Source organism: Hypanus sabinus, chromosome 23 (assembly GCF_030144855.1).
Source record: "Hypanus sabinus isolate sHypSab1 chromosome 23, sHypSab1.hap1, whole genome shotgun sequence".
Lineage (NCBI taxonomy): Eukaryota > Metazoa > Chordata > Chondrichthyes > Myliobatiformes > Dasyatidae > Hypanus > Hypanus sabinus.
The window spans coordinates 53137134-53159251 of NC_082728.1; the positions used below are offsets into that span (position 1 = coordinate 53137134).

Genomic DNA, 22118 nt, shown 5'->3' on the forward strand with positions numbered 1-22118 from the left:
GATGTGTATAAGATGATGACAGGCACTGATCGTGTGGATAGTCAGAGGCTTTCTCCCAGAGCTGAAATGGCTAGCACGAGACGGCACAGTTTTAAGGTGCTTGGATGTAGCTACAGAGGAGATGTCAGGGGTAAGTTGTTTTTTTCTTAAAAAAAACGCAGAGTGGTGAGTGTGTGGAATGGGGATAGTGGTGGAGGTGGATACAATATGGTCTTTTAAGAGACTCCTGGATAGCTACATGGAGCTTAGAAAAATAGAGGGCTATGGGTAACCCTAAGTAATTTCTAAGGTAAGGACATGTTCAGCACAGCTTTGTGGGCCAAAGGGCCTGTATTGCGCTGTAGGTTTTCTACGTTCTAACATCCTTAATGCTATCGCCCAGTAGCCATCAATCATACTGGTGCTCAAGAAGAGCAGGGTGAAATTCCTCAATGGCTGTTGCCCAGTAGCACTCAAATCTACTGTGATGAATTACTTTGATTGGTTGGTCATGTCTAGAATCAACTCCTGCCTAAGGACCTGGACCTACTGCAATTGCCTATTGCCACAAGAAGTCTACAGCAGTGGCTCTCCACTTGGACTTGGACCTCTTCCTCACTCACAATCAACACAGACACACTTCAAGTATGCAGACTTAGCCCAGTGCTCTACTCATCCTACACTTATGACTGTATGGCTAGGCACAGCTTAAACTCCATCTATAAATTCACTGATGACAACTATTATTGGCAGAATGTCAAGGAGACTTACAAGAGTGAGATCAATCAGTGGGTTGAGCGGTGTCACAACAACCTCAAACTCAATGTCAGTAAGACCAAGGAACTGATTGCGGAATTAAGTGGCAAATGAGTGAATACAAACCAATCCTCATCAAGGGGTCAGCAGTGAAAAGGGTGAACATCTTCAAGTTGCTGGGCTTTAACATCTCAGAGAATCCATCCTGATGCAAATAAGGGGTATACAGGTGTCCCCCGTTTTTTGAATGTTTGCTTTACGACACCTCACTGTTACAAAAGGAGGATCTTATTGAAACGTATAAAATTCTAAAGGGATTGGTCAGGCTAGATGCAGGAAATTCTAAATTTGTGTATATTTACAAAATACAATTAAGTTGGTCAGTAAAACTATTGAAAATCTTTTCTTTGTACTTCTGTCAGTTAAATAAAGGTTCATGTGAATTAACATATCACAGATTTTTGTTTTTATTGCATTTTGGAAAATATCCCAACTTTTCTGGAAATGGGGTTTGTAAATTCCAGCAAGTATAAGCTTAGTTGATCCAGTCTTTCTTCATATGAAAGTCCTGCTATCTCAGGAATCAATCTGGTGAACCTTCTTTGTACTCCCTCTATGGCAAGAATGTCATTCCTCAGATTAGAGGACCAAAACTGCACACAATACTCTAGGTGCGGTCTCACTAAGGCCTTGTACAACTGCAGTAGAACCTCCCTGCTCCTTTTGCAATGAATGCCAATATACCATTTGCCTTTTTCACTGCCTGCTGTACCTGCATGCCCACTTTCAATAACTGGTGTACAATGACACCCAGGTCTCGTTGCACCTCCCCTTTTTGGCCACCATTCAGATAATAACCTGTTTTCCTGTTCTTACTATATGCAAAATGTAATGCGTTTTACTGTAAGTACCATTGACAGAGAGGGTAACTCCAAAGCATCATTGCGAGAGATCTGGAAAGAGTACAATATAAAACTGGCAATCGCCAACATTGGAGATGCTCTCGATAGACTAACAGTCTCATTGAGAAATGCCATTTGGAGGAAACTATGTCCCGAAACAGTGAACAATTTTAAAGGCTTCAAACCATCAACAATAAATACAGCTATGGTGAGTTTGGCTAAGGAGGCTGGGCTTGTGGAAGTTGACGAAGATGATGTTGAAGAGGTTTTGGCATCCCATGACCAAGAACTGACAGATGAAGAGCTGATACAATTGCAAGGGGAAAGGATAACAATTGAAACCGAACGCAGTAGTGAACGGCTCGATAAAGAAGTTGCTCAGGAACTGAACATGAAGCAAATGTGTGAGATTTTCGCTGCGACTGACAACGCTGCAATGATTGTAGAAAAGTATAACTTTAATTTTGAAAGGGTACATAGGATTAAGGCATATTTGCAGGATGGTTTGAATGCTTACAAAGAACTGTATGATAGAAAAATGCGTGAGGCTAAGCAGTCACGCATACTGTTGTTTTTCAAGCCTTCCACATCAGCCACAGCAGATGACGAACCTCGACCTTCAACATCAAGGCAGGCAGACATAGAAGATGACCTGCCTGCCCTGATGGAAAAGATGACGATGACACCCCAGTCTCCCACCACTCCAACCTCCAACGACTCAGCCTAACACACCATCATCGGTGAGCTCGCTGTCTTCCCGATTCCGGTAAGTGAAACTACACTGTACACACATTATTTCTACTTTATATAGGCTGTGTATTTATCATATCATTTCTGCTTTTAATATATGTTACTGTTATTTTATGTTTTATGTGTTATTTGGCATGATTTGGTAGGTTAATTTTTGCGCGTGCCAAAGCTCACAGATTTTCCCCATATAAATAAATGGTAATTGCTTCTTCACTTTAAGACATTCCGGCTTACAAACCATTTCATAGGAATGCTCTACCTTCGGATAGTAGGGGAAACCTGAATTCTGCATGGAGGTCGGTCACCAGTGGAGTGCCTCAGGGATCCGTTCTGGACCCTTACACTTGGTGATTTTTATAAATGACCTGGATGAGGAAGTGGAGGGATGGGTTAGTAAGTTTTCTGATGACACTAAGGTCAGAGGTGTTGTGGATAGTGCGCAGGGCTGTCAGAGGTTACAGCAGGACATTGACAGGATGCAAAACTGGGCTGAGAAGTGGCAGATGGAGTTCAACCCAGATAAGTGTGAAGTGGTTCATTTTGGTAGGTCAAATATGATATCAGGATATAGTATTAATGGTAAGACTCTTGGCAGTGTGGAGGATCAGAGGGATCTTGGGGTCTAAGTCCATAGTACACTCAAAGCAGCTGCGCAGGTTGACTCTGTGGTTAGGAAGGCGTATTGGCCTTCATCAACCATGGAATTGAATTTAGGAGCCAAGGTAATATTGCAGCTATATAGGACCCTGGTCAGACCCCACATGGAGTACTGTGCTCAGTACTGGTTGCCTCACTACAGGAAGGATATGGAAGTCATAGAAAGGGTGGGTCGGTATTGGCCAGGCTGCCGAGGAGATAGAGGGGGACTGATCGCAAATCTCTTCTGGCTGCGCAAGGGAGCCGCGGTCTCCCAGTCCCAGCCGCTCGCTGAGAGAGGAAGAGGGTGGAGGGGGCGAAATGCAGCCAAGCTAGGAGAGGGGGGAGCGGCTGCTCACAAAAATTTAAAAAAAAAGAAAGGGTGTAGAGGAGATTTAGAAGGATATTGCCTGGATTGGAATGGGCTGCCAGCAACTGTGGTGGAGGCGGATATGATAGGGTCTTTTAAAGAGACTTTTGGATAGGTACATGGAGCTTAGAAAAATAGAGGACTATGGGTAAGCCTAATTATTTCTGAGGTAGGGGCATGTTCAGCACAACTTTGTGGGCTGAAGGGTCTGTATTGTGCTGTAGGTTTTCTATGTTTCTAAGGCAGCGGCACTCTTAAGAGCTGCACTCTTAATTGGCATGTCACTGAATAATCTAGCAAATTTCTACAGATTTACTGTGTAGAGCATTCTGACTGGTTCCATCACCACTTGGAGGCTCCAATGCACAAGATCAAAAACACTTCAGAGTAGACTCAGCCAGCTTCATCATGGACATTAGCTTCAAGACCATCAAGAAATCAAGAACATCTTCAAAAGGCAGTGTTTCAAGAATGCAGTACTCATCATTAAGGGTTCACACCATCCAGGACATGCCCTCTTCTTATTACTATGATCAGGGAGGATGTACAGGAGCATGAAAACCACACTATACATCTTAGCTTTTTCCCCTCTGCCATCAGATTTTTGAACAGTCCATGAACACTACCTCACTATTTTGTTTTTTTTTGCACTATTTTTAATAATTTCTTATTATAATGTCCTGGTTTCCTGAAGGAAAAATCACACCTGCTAAATCTGTGAGGACAGACAAAGAAGCATTAGTGAGACTTTCAGAAAGCCTTTGACAAGGTGCCACACATGAGGCTGCTTAACAAGAAAAGAGCCCATAATATTACAGGAAAGATACTAGCATGGATAGAAGAATGACTGGCAGGAGGCAAAGAGTCAGAATAAAAGGGCCATTTTCCAGTTGGCTGCCAGTGTCTAGCGGCGTGATGCAGGAGTCGGTGTTGGGATCAGTTCTTTTCACATTTTATGTCAATGATTTGGATGAAGGAATTATCCAAATCATTTGCTTTGTGGCCGAGTTTGCAGACAATATGAAGAAAGGTGGACGGACAGGTAGTGCTGAGGAAGTAGGATGTCAGATTGGGAAAATGGGTATAGAAGTGGCAGATGGAAAATAATGTAGTGAAGTGCACAGTCATGCTCTTTGGTAGAAGGAATAAAGGTGCAGACTATTTTCTAAATGGGGAGAAAGTTTAAAAAACAGGCGCAAATAGACACTGGAGTCCTCATACAGTATTCACTGCAGGTTAAGTCAGTGATAAGGAAGACTAATGCAATATTAGTGGTCATTTTGAGAGGACTAGAACACAAAAGCAAGGATGTAATGTTGAAGCTTTAAAAGGCATTGGTCAGACCAAATTTGGGAGTACAGGTTTCCCCCACTATCCAAAAGTAGAGTGTTTCTATGAAACCTTTCGTAAGCCGAAATGGTGTAAAGCAAAGAAGCAATTACCATTAATTTATACTGTGAAAAATTTTTTGAGTGTTTACAGACCAAAAAAATAACCTACCAAATCATAATAACGCATAAAACCTAAAATAACACTAACATATAGTAAAAGCAGGAACGATAATGATAAATACACAGCCTATATAAGGTAGAAATAATCTATGTACAGTGTAGTTTCACTTACCAGAATTGAGAAAACAATGAAGAAGACACTGGAAGGGTCACACATTCTTCTACCATACAGTTCTTTGTAAGCACTCAAAACATCCTGCAAACCTGCCCGAAACCTACATGCCCTTTCAAAATTAAAGTCATACTTTTCTGCAATCACTGTCAATCATAGCAAAAATCTCATGCAGTTCAAAGCTATGGCGGCTTGATATGGGACAAGGCAGGGACTGGGTATTGATAGTGAATGATCAGCCATGATCTCAGAATGGCGGTGCAGACTCAAGGGGCCGAATGGTCTACTTCTGCACCTATTGTCTAAAACAAATGCTATTTTTGCTTTTCGCTACTCTCACTGCCTCTAGAACAACTCGCTGCAAAACAAACGCTGAAAGCTATTTTTGCCTTTTCTCGTAAAAGCGAAGTGGCATAAAGTGAACTTTCGTAAAATGGGGAATACCTGTATTATGAGCAGTTTTGGGTCTGTTATCTAAGAAAAGATGTGCTGGGCATTCGTGGGTTCATAGAATGATCCCATGAATGAAACGATTAGAATATCAGGAACATCTAATGGCTATGGACCTGTACCCGCTGGGGCTTAGAAGAATAAGGAGGATCTTATTGAAGCCTATCGCATATTGAAATGCCGAGATAGACTGGATGTAGAGAGGATTGTTCCTATAATAGCCTCAGTATAGAGGGGCATCATTTAGAACAGATATTAGGAGAAAGTTCTTTAGCCAGAGGGTGGTGAATCTGTGGAATTCATTGTCACAAATGGCTGTCCGGGCCCAGGCATTGGGTATGTTTAAGGCATAGGTTGATAGGTTCTTGATTTATTAGGGAGTCAAAGGTTACAGGCAGAAAGCAGGAAAATAGAGTCCAGAGGGATAAAAAAAACAGCCATGATGGAATGGCAGAGCAGACAATGGGCCAAATGCCTAATTCTGCTTCAGTCTTATGGCCTAGCAATTTTTAAAATGTAGTGCACTGTACTAATGCTGCAAAACAACAAATTTTATGGCGCATGTCAGTAATGATAAACCTGATTCTGATGTGCATAAAATACTGAGAAACTTAGCAAGTCAGACAGCATCTACGGAGTGAAGTAAACAGTCAATGTTTCAGGCTGAAACTCTTCACTAGGACTGGAAAGGAAAGGGAGCAGAAGCCAGAAGGCAAGGAGAGGCGAAGAAGCTGAGAGCTGATAGATGGAAGTGATAAGGGGCTGGGAAGGAATCTAATAAGAGGGAACAGTGGACCACAAAGAAAGAACATGTATTACAGGTTACTACTGTTAATATGAACTAATAAAACATTATTATTTTTGATGTATTTCAAGATTGGTAGGTCAGACTTTTAGCATAATAGGCACAGAAAGATTTTAAAATAATTTACAGGGGTGGGGGGGATGTCTCACCTTTTTTGGAATGGATAGAAAATTCTTTCCTGTTGCCATCGTCATCACCGAACTGTCTGGCGGTTTCCCCAACAAAGAAACACTAATGACAAAACAAAAATGACAATGAAATCTCAGTTTGGTTGCCTACTTTTTAACGTGCTCTTTCTCCAAGATGTTTACCATCTACTTTGTCTAAGTTGCTGTTTGCATTTACACATTTCCAACACATAGAGCTTCAACCAGTATCCAGTTTGAGTCACTTCATGAGGGCATTGGCAGATCGATGTTAAATTGCTTGAAAATGATCAATGTATGCTGATCTTTGATGTGGCAAAGTCCCCTAATAAAGAGACTTTTAAACATGTAAACTGCCCTTTCCAAAACCAAAATAAAATTAAAATAGTTGAGAACAATAAAAGGTGATCAAGCAAAGTTAAAATTCTCATGGGGCCTTGCAGGAACAATAGGTGCTATGTGCAGTGTCCTGTGTACAGTTGATAACGTACTTTAGCCCTGGAGGAATGGAATGCTGTTTTGTTTGGATATATTCATCTATGGTTACATGATAATTAAACATGAATTTTATTTTTCCCTGGCTAGGATACCTGGGATCTAAAATACAGATCAAAGCAGGTTTTCAACCAGAGTTTGGGGCATTGTCTACCCAAGAGGATTAAGTCAGCAGTGGGGGTTAGAAGATTTTTAGATGCAGATCAATTGGCTCAGCGGCCATCGTTGGAGTGGACTGAGGCAGAGTGGAACGGCTTTGGTTCAATCAGGCTTTGGCGAGAACAAGCAGAGGCAAGGTTGAACAGGGCAGGACTGCGCAAGCCTGTGAAGGTCGGCCTCTGAGATCAGCGAAGGAATTTAAAAAGTGAGCAGAGGCTGAGTATGCGCTTCACTCCAGGTGAGATAAGGCCGGGTAAGCTCCTTTAATTAATCTAATTAGATTAGGAGTAGGTAATGGAGGCAGCAGTTGGTGTGCTCCGTTTGCAGTGTCTGGTAAGTCAGGGTGAGCACAGTTATCCCTGATGACTACACCTGCAAAAGGTGCATCCAGCTGCAGCTCCTGACAAACCGTGTTAGGGAACTGGAGCTGGATGAACTTCAGATCATTTGCGAGGCAGAGGCTTAAATAGGAGTTTCAGGGAGAGTCACCCCTAGGAGTCAGGAGACAGGTAGTTGAGTGACTGTCAGGAGAGGGAAGGGGAATAGACAGGAAGAACAGAGCACCCCTGTGGCCATTCCCATCAAAAATAAGTATACCGTTTTGGATACTGTTGGTGGGGTTGACCTACTAGGGACAAGTTGCAGTGGTTGCATCTCTGGCACTGAGACTGGACCCTTCGCTCAGAAGGGAAGGAGAGAAAAGAGGGGATTCTATAGTTAGGGGGACAGATAGGAGCTTCTGTGGAAGAGATCAAGAATCCCGGATGGACTGTTGCCTCCCTGGTGCCAGGGTTAGCAATAACTTGGATCGAGTTCTCAGTATTCTCAAGAGGGAGGGTAACCGGCTGGATATCGTGGTCCATGTAGGGACCAATGACGTGGGTAGGAAGAGTGAGGAGGTCCTGAAAGGTGAATTTAGGGAGCTAGGCGCCAAGTTAAAGGACAGGACCTCCAGGATAGCAATCTTAGGATTGCTACCAGTGCCATGTGCAGGTGGGTTTAGAAATAGTAAGATAGTGCAGATCAACACGTAGCTGAAGACATGGTGCAGGTGGGAGGGCTTCAGATTTATAGATAATTGGGCAGTTTTCCAGGGAAGGAGGAACCTGTTCTGGCAGGATGGTTTACATCTGAACTGGAGGGGGACAAATATTCTTGTAGGTAGGTTTTCTAGAGAGGCTCCAGGGGATTTAAACTAGATACGAGGGGGGAGGAGAACCAGAGTGTAGGAACAGATGTATGGGAGAAGGAAGAAAAAGACAGTAAAGTTTTTTGTACTGTTAGAGATAAACAGAGAGGAGGAGGTGGAGAATTTCTCAAATGCATTTATTTTAATGTTAGGAGTATTGCAAGAAAGGTGGATGAGAGAGCATGGATTGATACCTGGAAATATGATGATATAGCTATTAGTGAAACATGGTTGCAGGAGGGGTGTGATTGGCAACTAAATACTCCTGGATTTTGTTGCTTCAGGTGTGATAGAATTGGAGGGACAAGAGGAGGAGGTGTTGCGTTGCTTGTCAGAGGAAATATTACAGCAGTGCTCTGGCAGGATAGATTAGAGGGCTCGTCTAGGGAGACTTGAGGAATGGGAAAGGTGTAGTAACACATAGACCACCTAATGGGGAGCGAGAATTGGAGGAGCAAATTTGCAAGGAGATAGCAGATATTTGTAGAAAGCACAGGGTTGTGATTGTGGGAGATTTAAATTTTCCACACATAGACTGGGAAGCCCATATTGTAAAAGGGATGGATGGTTTGGAGTTTGTAAAGTGTGTGCAGGTTAGTTTTTTGCTGCAATACATAGAGGTAACGACTAGGAAAGGGGCAGTGTTGGATCTCCTGTTAGGGAATGAAATAGGTCAGGTGACAGGTATGTGTTGGGGAGCACTTCGGGTCCAGTGATCACAATACCATTAGTTTCAATATAATTATGGAGAAGGATAGGACTGGAGCCAGGGTTGAGATTTTTGATTGGAGAAAGACTAACTTAAGGAGATGCGAAAGGATTTAGAAGGAGTGGATTGGGGCAATTTGTTTTATGGGAAGGACGTAATAGAGAAATGGAGACCATTTAAAGGTGAAATTTTAAGGGTACAGAATCTTTATGTTCCTGTTAGATTGAAAGGAAAGGTTAAAAGTTTGAGAGAGAGATGGTTTTCAAGGGATATTGGAAACTTGGTTAGGAAAAAGAGAGATATCTACAATAAATATAGGCAGCATGGAGTAAATGAGGTGCTCGAGGAATATAAAGAATGTAAGAAGAATCTTAAGAAAGAAATTAGAAAAACTAAAAGACATGAGTTTGCTTTAGCAAGTAAGGTGAAAATAAATCCAAAGGGTTTCTACAGTTATATAAATAGCAAAAGGATATTGAGGAATAAAATTGGTCCCTTAGAGAATCAGAGAGGACAGCTATGTGTGGAGCGGAAAGAGTTGGGGGAGATTTTGAACAATTTCTTTTCTTCGGTATTCACTAAGGAGAAGGATATTGAATTATGTAAGGTAAGGGAAACAAGTAGGGAATTTATGGAAACTATGACGATTAAAGAAGAGGAAGTACTGGCGCTTTTAAGGAATATAAAAGTGGATAAATCTTCAGATCCTGACAGGATATTCCCTAGGACCTTGAGGGAAGTTAATGTGGAAATAGCAGGGGCTCTGACAGAAATATTTCAAATGTCATTAGAAACGGGGATGGTGCCGGAGGATTGATGTATTGCTCATGTGGTTCCATTGTTTAAAAAGGGTTCTAAGAGTAAACCTAGCAATTATAGGCCTGTCAGTTTGATGTCAGTGGTGGGTAAATTAATAGAAAGTATTCTTAGAGATGAATATATAATTATCTGGATAGACAGGGTCTGATTAGGAACAGTCAGCATGGATTTGTGCATAGAAGGTCATGTTTGACAAATCCTATTGAATTTTTTGAAGAGGTTACGAGGAAAGTTGACAAGGGTAAAGCAGTGGATGTTGTCTGTATGGACTTTAGTAAGGCCATTGACAAGGTTCCACACGGAAGGTTAGTTAAGAAGGTTCAATCGTTAGGTATTAACATTGAAGTAGCAAAATGGATTCAACAGTGGCTAGATGGGAGATGCCAGAGAGTAGTGGTGGATAACTTTGTCAGGTTAGAGGCCGATGACTAGTGGTGTGCCTCAGGGATCTGTACTGGGTCCAATGTTGTTTGTCATTTACATTAATGATCTGGATGATGGGGTGGTAAATTGGATTAGTAAGTATGCAGATGATGCTGAGGTAGGTGGCGTTGTGGATAATGAAGAAGGTTTTCAAAGCTTGCAGGGAGATTTAGGCCAGTTAGAAGAGTGGGCTGAACGATGGCAGATGGAGTTTAATGCTGATAAATATAAGGTGCTACATTTCAGTAGGAATAATCCAAAAAGGACATACATGGTAAATGGTAGGGCATTGAAGAATGCAGTAGAACAGAGTCATCTAGGAATAATGTCTCCCATCCATTCCTAATGTACTGGTTAGGCACAGGAGTACATTCTGCCTGAGACTCATTCCACCCAGATTCAACACTAAGCGTCATAGGAAGTCATTCCTGCCTGTGGCCATCAAAACTTTACAACTCCTCCCTTGGAGTGTCACCCTGAGCCAATAGGCTGGTCCTGGACCAATTTCCACTTGGCATAATTTACTTATTATTATTTAATTATGTATGGTTTTCATATTGCTATATTTCTCACTATTCTTGGTTGGTACAACTGTAACGAAACCCAATTTCCCTTGGAATCAATAAAGTATGTCTGTCTGTAATGGTGCATAGTTCCCTGAAGATGGAATCTCATGTGAATAGGGTGCTGAAGAAAGCTTTTGCAAGAACACACACAAATTGCTGGTGGAACACAGCAGGCCAGGCAGCCAGGAGAAGCACTGTCGACGTTTCGGGCCCAGACCCTTCGTCAGGACTTTTGGTATGTTGGCCTTTATAAATCAGAGCATTGAGTATAGGAGTTGGGATGTAATGTTAAAATTGTACAAGGCATGAGTACGGCCGACTTTGGAGTATTGTGTACAGTTCTGGTCACCGAATTATAGGAAAGATGTCAACAAAATAGAGAGAGTACAGAGAAGATTTATCAGAATGTTACCTGGGTTTCAGCATCTGAGTTACAGGGAAAGATCGAACAAGTTAGGTCTTTATTCTTTGCAGTGTAGAAGGTTGAGGGTGGACTTGATACAGGTATTTAAAATTATGAGGGGGATAGATAGAGTTGATGTGGATAGGCTTTTTCCGTTGAGATTCAAACAAGAAGACGAGTTGAGAGTTAGGGGGCAAAAGTTTAAGGGTAACACGAGAGGGAATTTCTCTACTCACAGAGTGGTAGCTTTGTGGAACAAGCTTCTAGTAGAAGTGGTAGAGGCAAGTTTGGTATTGTCATTTAAAGTAAAATTGGATAGGTATATGGACAGGAAAGGAATGGAGGGTTATGGGCTGAGTGCGGGCCAGTGGGACTAGGTGAGAGTAAGTGTTCGGCACGGACTAGAAAGGCCGAGATGGCCTGTTTCCGTGCTGTAATTGTTATATGGTTATGCTGCTGAAATGAAGGATTAGTCATAATGTTACTGTATGGCTGAGCAGGTTTAAGAGACTGAATATCCTTCACCTGCTTCCATTACCCAGTGTCACATACAGAGACTAAACTTCAGATCACTAGTACTGAAGTCAGAGAGTTTTGCTTGCACCATCTTTCCAGTGGTTGTCAAAGTATCTATAGTGGAATTAACTCAGGGATATAATATCTCTGCTTCCAATCAATAACTCACAAGAACTTTTCAGATCTTATAAATTCAGTTACATAAAAACCTATGAGCAGAGGAAACTTTATGCCTAGAAAGAATATAATGTGGCAAGGAGGAAGATCTCCACTGTGTGGCTGAGGGATTGGAGCAGGGGGCAGGGATTCAGATTTCTGGATCATTGGGACCTCTTTTGGGGCAGGTGTGACCTGTACAAAAAGGACGGGTTGCACTTGAATCCCAGGGGGACCAATATCCTGGCGGGCAGGTTTGATAGAGCTGTTGAGGAGGGTTTAAACTAGTCTGGCAGGGGGGTGGGAATCAGAATGTGAGTGCAGAGATTAAGGTAGAAGGACAAGGGCATGATGCTAAGAGTTCTGAGTTGATGAGGAAGGACAGCCAGGGGACAGAACATGATTGTAGCCAGTTTAAGGGATTGAAATGTGTCTATTTTAATGCTAGGAGTATTAGGAACAATGAGGATAAACTTAGAGCATGGATTAGTACGTGAAACTACAATGTTGTGGCCGTTACTGAAACTTGGTTGGAGGAAGGGCAAGATTGGATGATGCAGGTCCCAGGGTTCAGGTGTTTTGAAAGGAATAGGATGGGAGGTAGAAAAGTGTGTGGGGGGGTGGGGAGTGGCATTGCTGGTCAGGGATAGTGTCACAGCTATAGAAAGGGAGGACGCTGCAGAAGGAGTGTCCACAGAATCAGTCTGGGTAGAAGTCAGAAATAGGAAGGGATCAATCACTGTGCTGGGAGTAGTCTATCGGCCCCCCAAATAGCCCTCGGGACACCGAGGAGCAGATAAGCAGGCAGATATTAGAATGGAGCAGGAAATAGAGGGTAGTAGTTATTAGGTGATTTCAACTTCCCTCATATTGACTGGCACCTCCTGAGTGCAAGGGGGATAGATGGGGCTGAATTTGTCGAGTGTGTTCAAGAAGGGTTCCTGACACAGTATGTGGACCAGCCAACAAGAGGAGAGGCTATTCTGAATCTAGTTCTGGGTAATGAACCTGGTCAGGTGACAGACCTCTTGGTGGGGGAGCATTTTGGTGAGAGTGACCACAACTCCCTTAGCTTCAGCATTGCTATTGGAAAGGGATAAAATTAGATGAAATGGTCAAGTGCTTAATTGGAGAAGGGCTAATTTGAAGGGATGAGGCAGGAACTAGTGAGAGTAAATTGGAAACAGATTTTCAAAGGGAAAGTACAGAAGTAATGTGGGAGAAGTTTAGGGACCACTTGAGCTGGGTTCAGGATAGGTTTGTCCCACCGAGGCAAGGAAAAAGGAAGCACATGTTAGATATAAGAAGCAAGAAGTAGGAGGGGCTTATGAGAAAAAGAGGGTAGCCAGGAAGGAGCTAAAGAAAGGACTTAGGAGAGCTCGAAGGGGGCATGAAAAGGCCTCGGCATGTAGGATTAAGGAGAACCCCAAGGCGTACTATGTGTATATGAAGAACAGGAGGATGACGAGAATGAAGGTGGGACTGCTAAAGGATAAAGAGGGCACCATGTGCCTAGAAGCGGAGGAGATTGGGGGGGTCCTAAATTAATACTTTGTTTCAGTATTCACAAGTGAAAAGGATCTTGATCAGGATGAGGTCGAAGTAGAGTGTGCCTGTGTGCTGGACAATGTGGGGATGAAGGAAGTAGTAGTGCTGGATCTTCTTAAAAACGTTAAGATTGATAAATCCCCAGAGCCGGATATGATACACCTCAGGTTGTTGTGGGAATTGAGAGAAGAGATCGCTGGAGCATTAGCTACAATCTTTGAATCCTCTTTGGCTACAGGGGAAGTGCCGGAGGACTGGAGAATGGCAAATATAATTCCCTTGTTTAAAAAAGGTAATAGGGAGAAACCTGGGAACTATAGACCAGTGAGTCTTACATCCGTGGTACTACTGGAAAGGATTCTTAAGGATAGGATCTACAAGCATTTGGAGAAGTACAGTCTACTCATGGATAGTCAACATGGCTTTGTGAAGGGAAGATCGTGGCTCATGAGCCTGATTGAGTTTTTTGAAGAGGTAACGAAAGAACTTGATGAGGGTAGGGCAGTGGATGTGGTCGACATGGACTTTAGCAAAGCATTTGAGAGAAGCTTTGAGAAAAAAGCTCAAAGCCCCTCACGAGAGACTCATCCAGAAAGTCATGAGACATGGGATAAATGGAACCTTGGCTGTTTGGATAAAAAATTAGCTTGAAGGAAGAAAGCAGAGGGTAGTTGTGGAAGTAAAGTATTCTGCCTGGAGGTCAGTGACTAGTGGAGTGCCGCAGGGATCTGTCCTGGGACCCCTGCTATTTGTGATTTTTATAAATGACCTGGATGTAGAGGTGGAAGGATGGGTGAGTAAATTTGCGGATGACACGAAGATTGGAGGAGTTGTGGATGGAGCTGTAGGTTGTCGAAGGTTACAAGAGGATATAGAGAGGCTGCAGAGTTGGGCAGAAAAATGACAGATGGAGTTCAATCTGGATAAGTGTGAGGTGATGCATTTTAGAAGGACAAACCAGAAGACTGAGTACAGGATTAATGGTCAGTTGCAAGTTGGAGCAAGGTTAGCAGAGCTGGTACTTTTCTCTTTGGAGCGTAAAAGAATGAGAGGGGACTTGCTAGAGGTCTGCAAGATTATGAGAGGCATAGATAGGGTGGATAGTCAGTACCTGTTTTGCAGGGCACCAATAGCAAACACCAGAGGGCATATGTACAAAATTAAGGGAGGGAAGTTTAGGGGAGACATCAGGGGTAAGTTAGTTAGTTTTTTTTTTACACGGAGGGTTGTGAGTGCCTGGAATGACTTGCCAGCGATGGTGGTGGAGGCTAAAACATTAGGGGTATTTAAGAGTCTCTTGGACAGGCACATGGATGAAAGAAAAATGGAGGGTTATAGGGTAGTGTGGGTTTAGTACTTTTTTTTTAAGGATTATATGGGTCGGCACAACATGGAGGGCTGAAGGGCCTGTACTGTGCTGTAGTGTTCTATGGTTCTATGCATCTAACCAAGGGGTGTCTAATAAAACTACCAAGAAAAGTTCAGCAAAATAACTAGTGGTCTTATTCCTCAGTTAGGGATGGTTACAGTGCAAACACAAACCATGTTCTACCAAAAGCTCAAGTACTATTAAATTGCCTTGCATGTGCAGGTAAGCAGTAGAATCTGTGGAGTGTTGATGGTTCATATAGGTACCCGATGGTCAGTGTGGACTCCAGGATTTAAGAACCTGTCACAATGCAATTTGATTACAACACCTCAATAACTCATAGAAACCTACAGCACAATACAGGCCTTTCAGCCTGCAAAGTTGTGCCACACATGTCCCTGCCTTAGAAATTACTAGGGTTACTCATAGCACTCTATTTTTCTAAGTTCCATGTATCTATCCAAAAGTCTCTTAAAAGACCCATCGTATCCATCTCCATCACCGTTGCTGGCAGCCCATTCCACGCACTCACCACTCTCTGCGTAAAAAAAACTTAGCCCTGACAACTCCTCTGTACCTACTACCCAGCACCTTAAACCTGTGCCCTCTTATGGCAGCCATTTCCGCCCTGGGAAAAAGCCTATGACTATCACATGATTAATGCCTCTCATCCTCCTTCACTCCAAGGGAAAAAGCCAAGTTCATTCAACCTGTCTTCATAAGGCATGCCCCCCCCCAATCCAGGCAACATCCTTGTAAATCTCCTCTGCATCCTTTGTATGGCTTCCACATCCTTCCTGTAGTGACGCAACCAGAACTGACCACAGTACTCCAAGTGGGGTCTGTCCAGGGTCCTATATAGGTGCAATGTTATCTCTCGGCTCCAAAATTCAAATCCGTGATTAATGAAGGCCTTCTTAACCACAGAGACAACCTGTGCAGTTGCTTTGAACGTCCTATGCACTCGAACCCCAAGATCACTCTGATCCTCCACACTGCCAAGAGTCTCAATGTATTCTGCCATCATATTTGAACTACCAAAATGAACTACCTCACACTTATCTGGGTTGAACTCCATCTGCCACTTCTCAGCCCAGTTTTGCATCCTATCAATGTCCCGCTGTAACCTCTGCCAGCCCTCCACACTACCCACAACACACCCAGCCTTTGTGTCATCGGCAAATTTACGAACCCATCCCTCCACTTCCTCATCCAAGTCATTTATAAAAATCACGAAGAGTATGGGGTCCCAGAACAGATCCCTGAGGCACACCATTTGTCACCGACCTCCGTCTACAACCACTCTTTGCCTTCAGAGGAAAAGCCAGTTCTGGATCCACAAAGCAATGTCCTCTTGGATCCCATGTCTCATTACTTTCTCAATAAGCCTTGCATGGGGTACCTTATCAAATGCCTTGCTGAAATCCATATACACTACATCTACTGCTCTTCCTTCATCAATGTGTTTAGTCACATCCTCAAAAAATTCAATCAGGCTTGTAAGGCACGACCTGCCCTTGATAAAGCCATGCTGACTATTCCTAATCATATTATACCTCTCCAAATGTTCACAAATCCTGCCTCTCATGATCTTCTCCATCAACCTAGCAACCACTGAGGTAAAACTCACTGGTCTATAATTTCCTGGGCTACATCTACTCCCTTTCTTGAATAAGGGAAGAACATCCGCAACCCTCCAATCCTCCGGAACCTCTCCCATCCCCACTGATGATGCAAAGATCATCATCAGAGGCTCAGCAATCTCCTCCCTCTCCTCCCACAGTAGCCTGGGGTACATCTCATCTGGTCCCTGTGACTTATCCAACTTGATGCTTTCCAAAAGCTCCAGCACATCCTCTTTCTTAATATCTACATGCTCAAGCTTTTCAGTCCACTGCAAGACATCACTACAATCACCAAGATCCTTTTCCATTGTGAATACTTAAGTATTCATTAAGTACCTCTGCTATTTCCTACGGTTCCATACACACTTCCCCACTGTCACACTTCATAGGTCTTATTCCTTCATGTCTTATCCTCTTGCTCTTCACATACTTAATAGAATGCCTTGGGGTTTTCCTTAATCCTGCTTGCCAAGACCTTCTCATGGCCCCTTCGGGCTCTCCTAATTTCCTTCTTAAGCTCCTTCCTGTCAGCCTTATAATCTCCTAGCTCTCTGAACCTGCTTTATAAACACATTCTTAACCAATGCCACTTAAACAAACTTTCTTACAATATACTGGTGTTTTACCTTTTCCACCAAAATTAAAATAAGCAAAAGATAATTTATTTGCTGATTTCTCAATTATTATATAACAAAAGGCCTTTAACATTATCATGGAAAAGGACAGAATCAGAGAGGACAGGAAAATTTTTAATTGGGGAAGGGCAAATTATGAGGCTATAAGGCTAGAATTTGCAGGTGTGAATTGGGATGATGTTTTTGCAGGGATTGTACTATGGATATGTGGTCGACGTTTAGGGATCTCTTGCAGGATGTTAGGGATAAATTTGTCCCAGTGAGGAAGATAAAGAATGGTAGGGTGAAGGAACCATAGATGACAAGTGAGGTGGAGAAGCTAGTCAGATGGAAGGCAGCAGCATATGTGAAGATTAGGAAGCAAGGATCAGATGAGTCTATTGAGGAATATATGATAGCAAGAAAGGAGCTTAAGAAAAAAGGGCTGTGGAGAGCAAGAAGGGGGCATGAGAAGGCCTTGGCGAGTAGGGTAAAGGAAAACCCCAAGGCATTCTTCAATTATGTGAAGATCAAAAGGATGACAGGAGTGAAGGTAGGACCGATTAGAGATAAAAGTGGGAAGATGTGCCTGAAGGCTGTTGAAGTCAGTGAGGTCTTCAATTAATATTTCTCTTCGGTATTCACCAATGAGAGGGAACTTGATGATGGTGAGGACAATATGAGTGAGGCTGATGTTCTGGAGCATGTTGATATTAAGGGAGAGGAGGTGTTGGAATTGTTAAATTCATTTGGACGGATAAGTCCCCAGGGCTTGACGGAATATTCCCCAGGCTACTCCACGAGGCGAGGGAAGAGATTGCTGAGCCTCTGGCAAGGATCTATACATCCTCGTTGTCCACGGGAATGGTACCAGTGAGCCTTACGCCTGTGGTGGGAAAGCTGTTGAAAAGATTCTTAGAGATAGGATCTATGGGTATTTAGAGAATCGTGGTCTGATCAGGGTCAGTCAGCATGGCTTTGTGAAGGGCAGATCGTGTCTAACAAGCCTGACAGAGTTCTTTGAGGAGGTGACCAGGCATATAGATGAGGGTAGTGCAGTGGATGTGATCTACATGGATTTTAGTAAGGCATTTGACAAGGTTCCACATGACAGACTTATTCAGAGAGTCAGAAGGCAGGGAAGTTTGGCCAGGTGGATTCAGAATTGGCTTACCTGCAGAAGGCAGAGGGTCGTGGTGGAGGGAGTACATTCAGATTGGAGGGTTGTGACTAGTGGTGTCCCACAAGGATGTGTTCTGGGACCTCTACCTTTCGTGATTTTTATTAACGACTTGGATGTGAGGGTAGAAGGGTGGGTTGGCAAGTTTGCAGACGGCACGAAGGTTGGTACATAGTGTAGAGGATTGTCGAAGATTGCAGAGAGACATTGATAGGATGCAGAAGTGGGCTGAAAAGTGGCAGATGGAGTTCAACCCGGAGAAGTGTGAGGTGGTACACTTTGGAAGGACAAACTCCAAGGCAGAGTACAAAGTAAATGGCAGGATACTTGGTAGTGTGGAGGAGCAGAGGGATCTGGAGGTACATGTCCACAGATCCCTGAAAGTTGCCTCACAGGTAGATAGGGTAGTTAAGAAAGCTTATGGTGTGTTAGCTTTCATAAGCAGAGGGATAGAGTTTAAGAGATGCGATGCAATGATGCAGCTCTATAAAACTCTGGTTAGGCCACACTTGGAGTACTGTGTCCAGTTCTGGTCGCCTCACTATAAGGAGGATGTGGAAGCACTGGAAAGGGTGCAGAGATTTACCAGGATGCTGACTGGTTTAGAGAGTATGGATTATGATCAGAGATTAAGGGAGCTAGGGCTTTACTCTTTGGAGAGGAGGATGAGAGGAGACATGATAGAGGTGTACAAGATATTAAGAGGAATAGATAGAGTGGATAGCCAGCACCTCTTCCCCAGGGCACCACTGCTCAGTACAAGAGGACATGGCTTCAAGGTAAGGGGAGGGAAGTTCAAGGGGGATATTAGAAGAAGGTTTTTCACTCAGAGTGTGGTTGGGTGTGTGGAATACACTGCCTGAGTCAGTGGTGGAGGCAGCAACACTAGTGAAGTTTAAGAGACTACTAGACAGGTATATGGAGGAATTTAAGATAGGGGGTTATATGTGAGGCAGGGTTTGAGGGTTGGCACAATATTGTGGGCTGAAGGGCCTGTAATGTGCTGTATTATTCTGTGTTCTAACTCTGTTATTATTACACCTTTCCAGGATCTGTTTCCCTATCTGCTTCTCGATATCCTTGTTACTATTGGGCAGCCTATAAAAGGCACCCAGTAGAGTTATTGACCCCTTCCTGTTCCTAATCTCCACTCACAGAGACTCCGTAGACAATCCCTCCATGACGTTCACCTTTTCTGCAGCCGTGACACTATCGCTGATCAACAGTGCCACACTCCTACCCCTCTTTTGCCTCCCTCCCTGTCCTTTCTGAAACATGAATTTTCTTGAAGAATGAATTGGGAGAAATTGTTATGGGTAACAGGGAAATGGCAACAGAATTTAATGCGTACTTTAGATCTGTCTTCATCAGGGAGGACACAAGCAATCTCCCAGATGTATGGATGGGCCAGGGTCATAAGATATCAGAGGAATTGAGACAGATTGGCATTAGGAAAGAAACTGTGATGAGTAGACTGGTAGGACTGAAGGCTAATAAATCCCCGGGTCCAGATGGTCTGCATCCGAGGGTTCTAAAAGAGGTGGCTCAGGAAATTGCGGATGCATTGGTAATCATTTTCCACTGTTCCTTAGATTCAGGATCAGTTCCTGAAGATTGGAGAGTGGCTAATGTTATCCCACTTTTCAAGAAGGGAGGGAAGGAGAAAACGGAGAACTATCGCCCTGTTAGCCTAATGTCAGTCGTGGGGAAGATGCTTGAGTCCATTATTAAGGACAAAATAGTGGCACATCTTGATGGCAGAAATAGGATTAGGCTGAGCCGGCATGGATTTACCAGGGCAAATCATGCTTGACTAATCTGTTGGAGTTTTTTTGAGGGTGTAACAGGGATGTTAGACGAGGGTAAGCCAGTGGATGTTGTGTACCTAGATTTTCAGAAGGCATTCGATAAGGTGCCACATAGGAGATTGGTGAGTAAAATCAGAGCTCATGGCATTGGGGGCAGGGTTTCAACATGGATAGAAAACTGGTTGGCAGATAGAAAGCAAAGGGTAGCAGTAAATGGGTGTTTCTCGGACTGGCTGGAGGTGACTAGTGGGGTACCACAGGGCTCTGTATTGGGACCACAGCTCTTTATGATTTATGTCAACGATTTAGATGAGGGCATTGAAAACTGTATTAGCAAGTTTGCTGATGATACTAACCTGGGTGGCAGTGTGACATGCGAAGAGGACGTTAGGAGAATACAGGGAGACTTGGATAGGCTGAGTGAGTGGGCAGATACTTGGCAGATGTCATTCAATGTGAATAAATGTGAAGTTATCCACTTTGGAAGCAGGAACAAGAGGGCAGAGTATTGTCTGAACGGTGTAGAGTTAGGTAAGGGAGAAATGCAAAGAGACCTAGGAGTCCTAGTTCACCAGTCAATGAAGGTGAATGAGCAAGTGCAACAGGCAGTGAAGAGGGCAAATAGAATGTTGGCCTTTGTTACAAGGGGAATTGAGTACAAGAGCAAGGATGTCCTTTTGCATTTGTACAGGGCCCCGGTGAGACCACATCTGGAATATTGTGTACAGTTTTGGTCTCCAGGTTTAAGGAAGGACATTCTGGCAATTGAGGAAGTGCAGCGTAGATTCACTAGGTTGATTCCTGGGATGGCAGGGCTGTCTTACGCAGAGAGATTGGAGAGATTGGGGTTGTACACGCTGGAATTGAGGAGATTGAGAGGGGATCTGATTGAAACGTTTAAGATAATTAAAGGATTTGATAGGATTGAGGCAGGAAATATGTTCCAGATGTTGGGAGAGTCTAGTACCAGAGGGCATGGATTGAGAATAAGAGGTCAGTTATTTAAAACAGAGTTGAGGAAGAACTTCTCCCAGAGAGTTGTGGAGGTGTGGAATGCACTGCCTCGGAAGACTGGAGGCCAATTCTCTGGATGCTTTCAAGAAGGAGCTAGATAGATATCTGATGGATAGGGGAACCAAGGGATATGGGGACAAGGCAGGGACTGGGTATTGATAGTGAATGATCAGCCATGATCTCAGAATGGCGGTGCAGACTCGAGGGGCCAAATGGTCTACTTCTGCACCTATTGTCTATTGTCTATCTAAAACCCGGCACTTGAAATAATCATTCCTGTCCTTGAGCCATCCAAGTCTCTCTAATGGCCACCACATCATAGTTCCAAGTACTGATCCACGCTCTAAGCTCATCTGCCTTGTTCACAATACTCCTTGCGTATAAATACACATCTCAGACCATCGGTCTGAGCGTGTCCATTCTCTATCACCTGCCTATCCTCCCTCACACACTGTCTCCAAGCTTTTTCTTTTTGTGAGCCAACAGCTTCTTCCCCAGTCTCTTGGGTTTGGTTCTCATCTCCCCAGCAGCCTTGGCAAACCTCCCCGCCAGGATATTGGTCCCCTTGGGATTCAACTGCAACCCGTCCTTTTTGTACGGGTCACACCTGCTCCAAAAGAAGTCCCAATGATCCAGAAAGCTGAATCCCTGCCCCCTGCTCCAATCCCTCAGCCACACATTTATCCTCCACCTCATTCTATTCCTATACTCACTCACATGGCACAGGCAGTAACCCCAAGATAAGCATCTTTGAGGTCCTGCTTCTCAACTTCCTTCCTAACTCCCCGTAGTCTGTTTTCAAGACATCTTCCCTTTTCCTACCTATGTCATTGGTACCAATATGTACCACGACCTCTGGCAGAACAGACAGAACACTGAAGGATATCACAGATGCAATCTGAAACATCCCTGGCACCTGGGAAGCAAACTACCATTGGAGTTTCTTTCCTGCATCCAGAGAATCACCTGTCTGACTACAGAGTCCCCTATCACTACTGCCTTCCTCTTCCTTTCCCTACCCTTCTGAGCCACAGGGCCAGACTCTGTGCCAGAGGTGCGACCAATGTTGCTTCCTCCAGGTAGGCTGTCTCCCCCCCCCCCCCCCCCC

General features: G+C 43.7%; 1 protein-coding gene across 6 annotated transcripts in view; it reads right to left on the minus strand.

The window, feature by feature from the left end:
• The window catches only part of tmem94 (transmembrane protein 94), a 197888-nt gene that overhangs the window by 56648 nt on the left and 119122 nt on the right, over positions 1-22118 (minus strand). For all 6 annotated transcript variants that reach the window (XM_059948880.1, XM_059948881.1, XM_059948878.1 and 3 more), the window contains one exon: positions 6421-6502. In XM_059948880.1, the coding sequence (XP_059804863.1) occupies positions 6421-6502 (82 nt within the window). The remainder of the gene's footprint in view (positions 1-6420; positions 6503-22118) is intronic.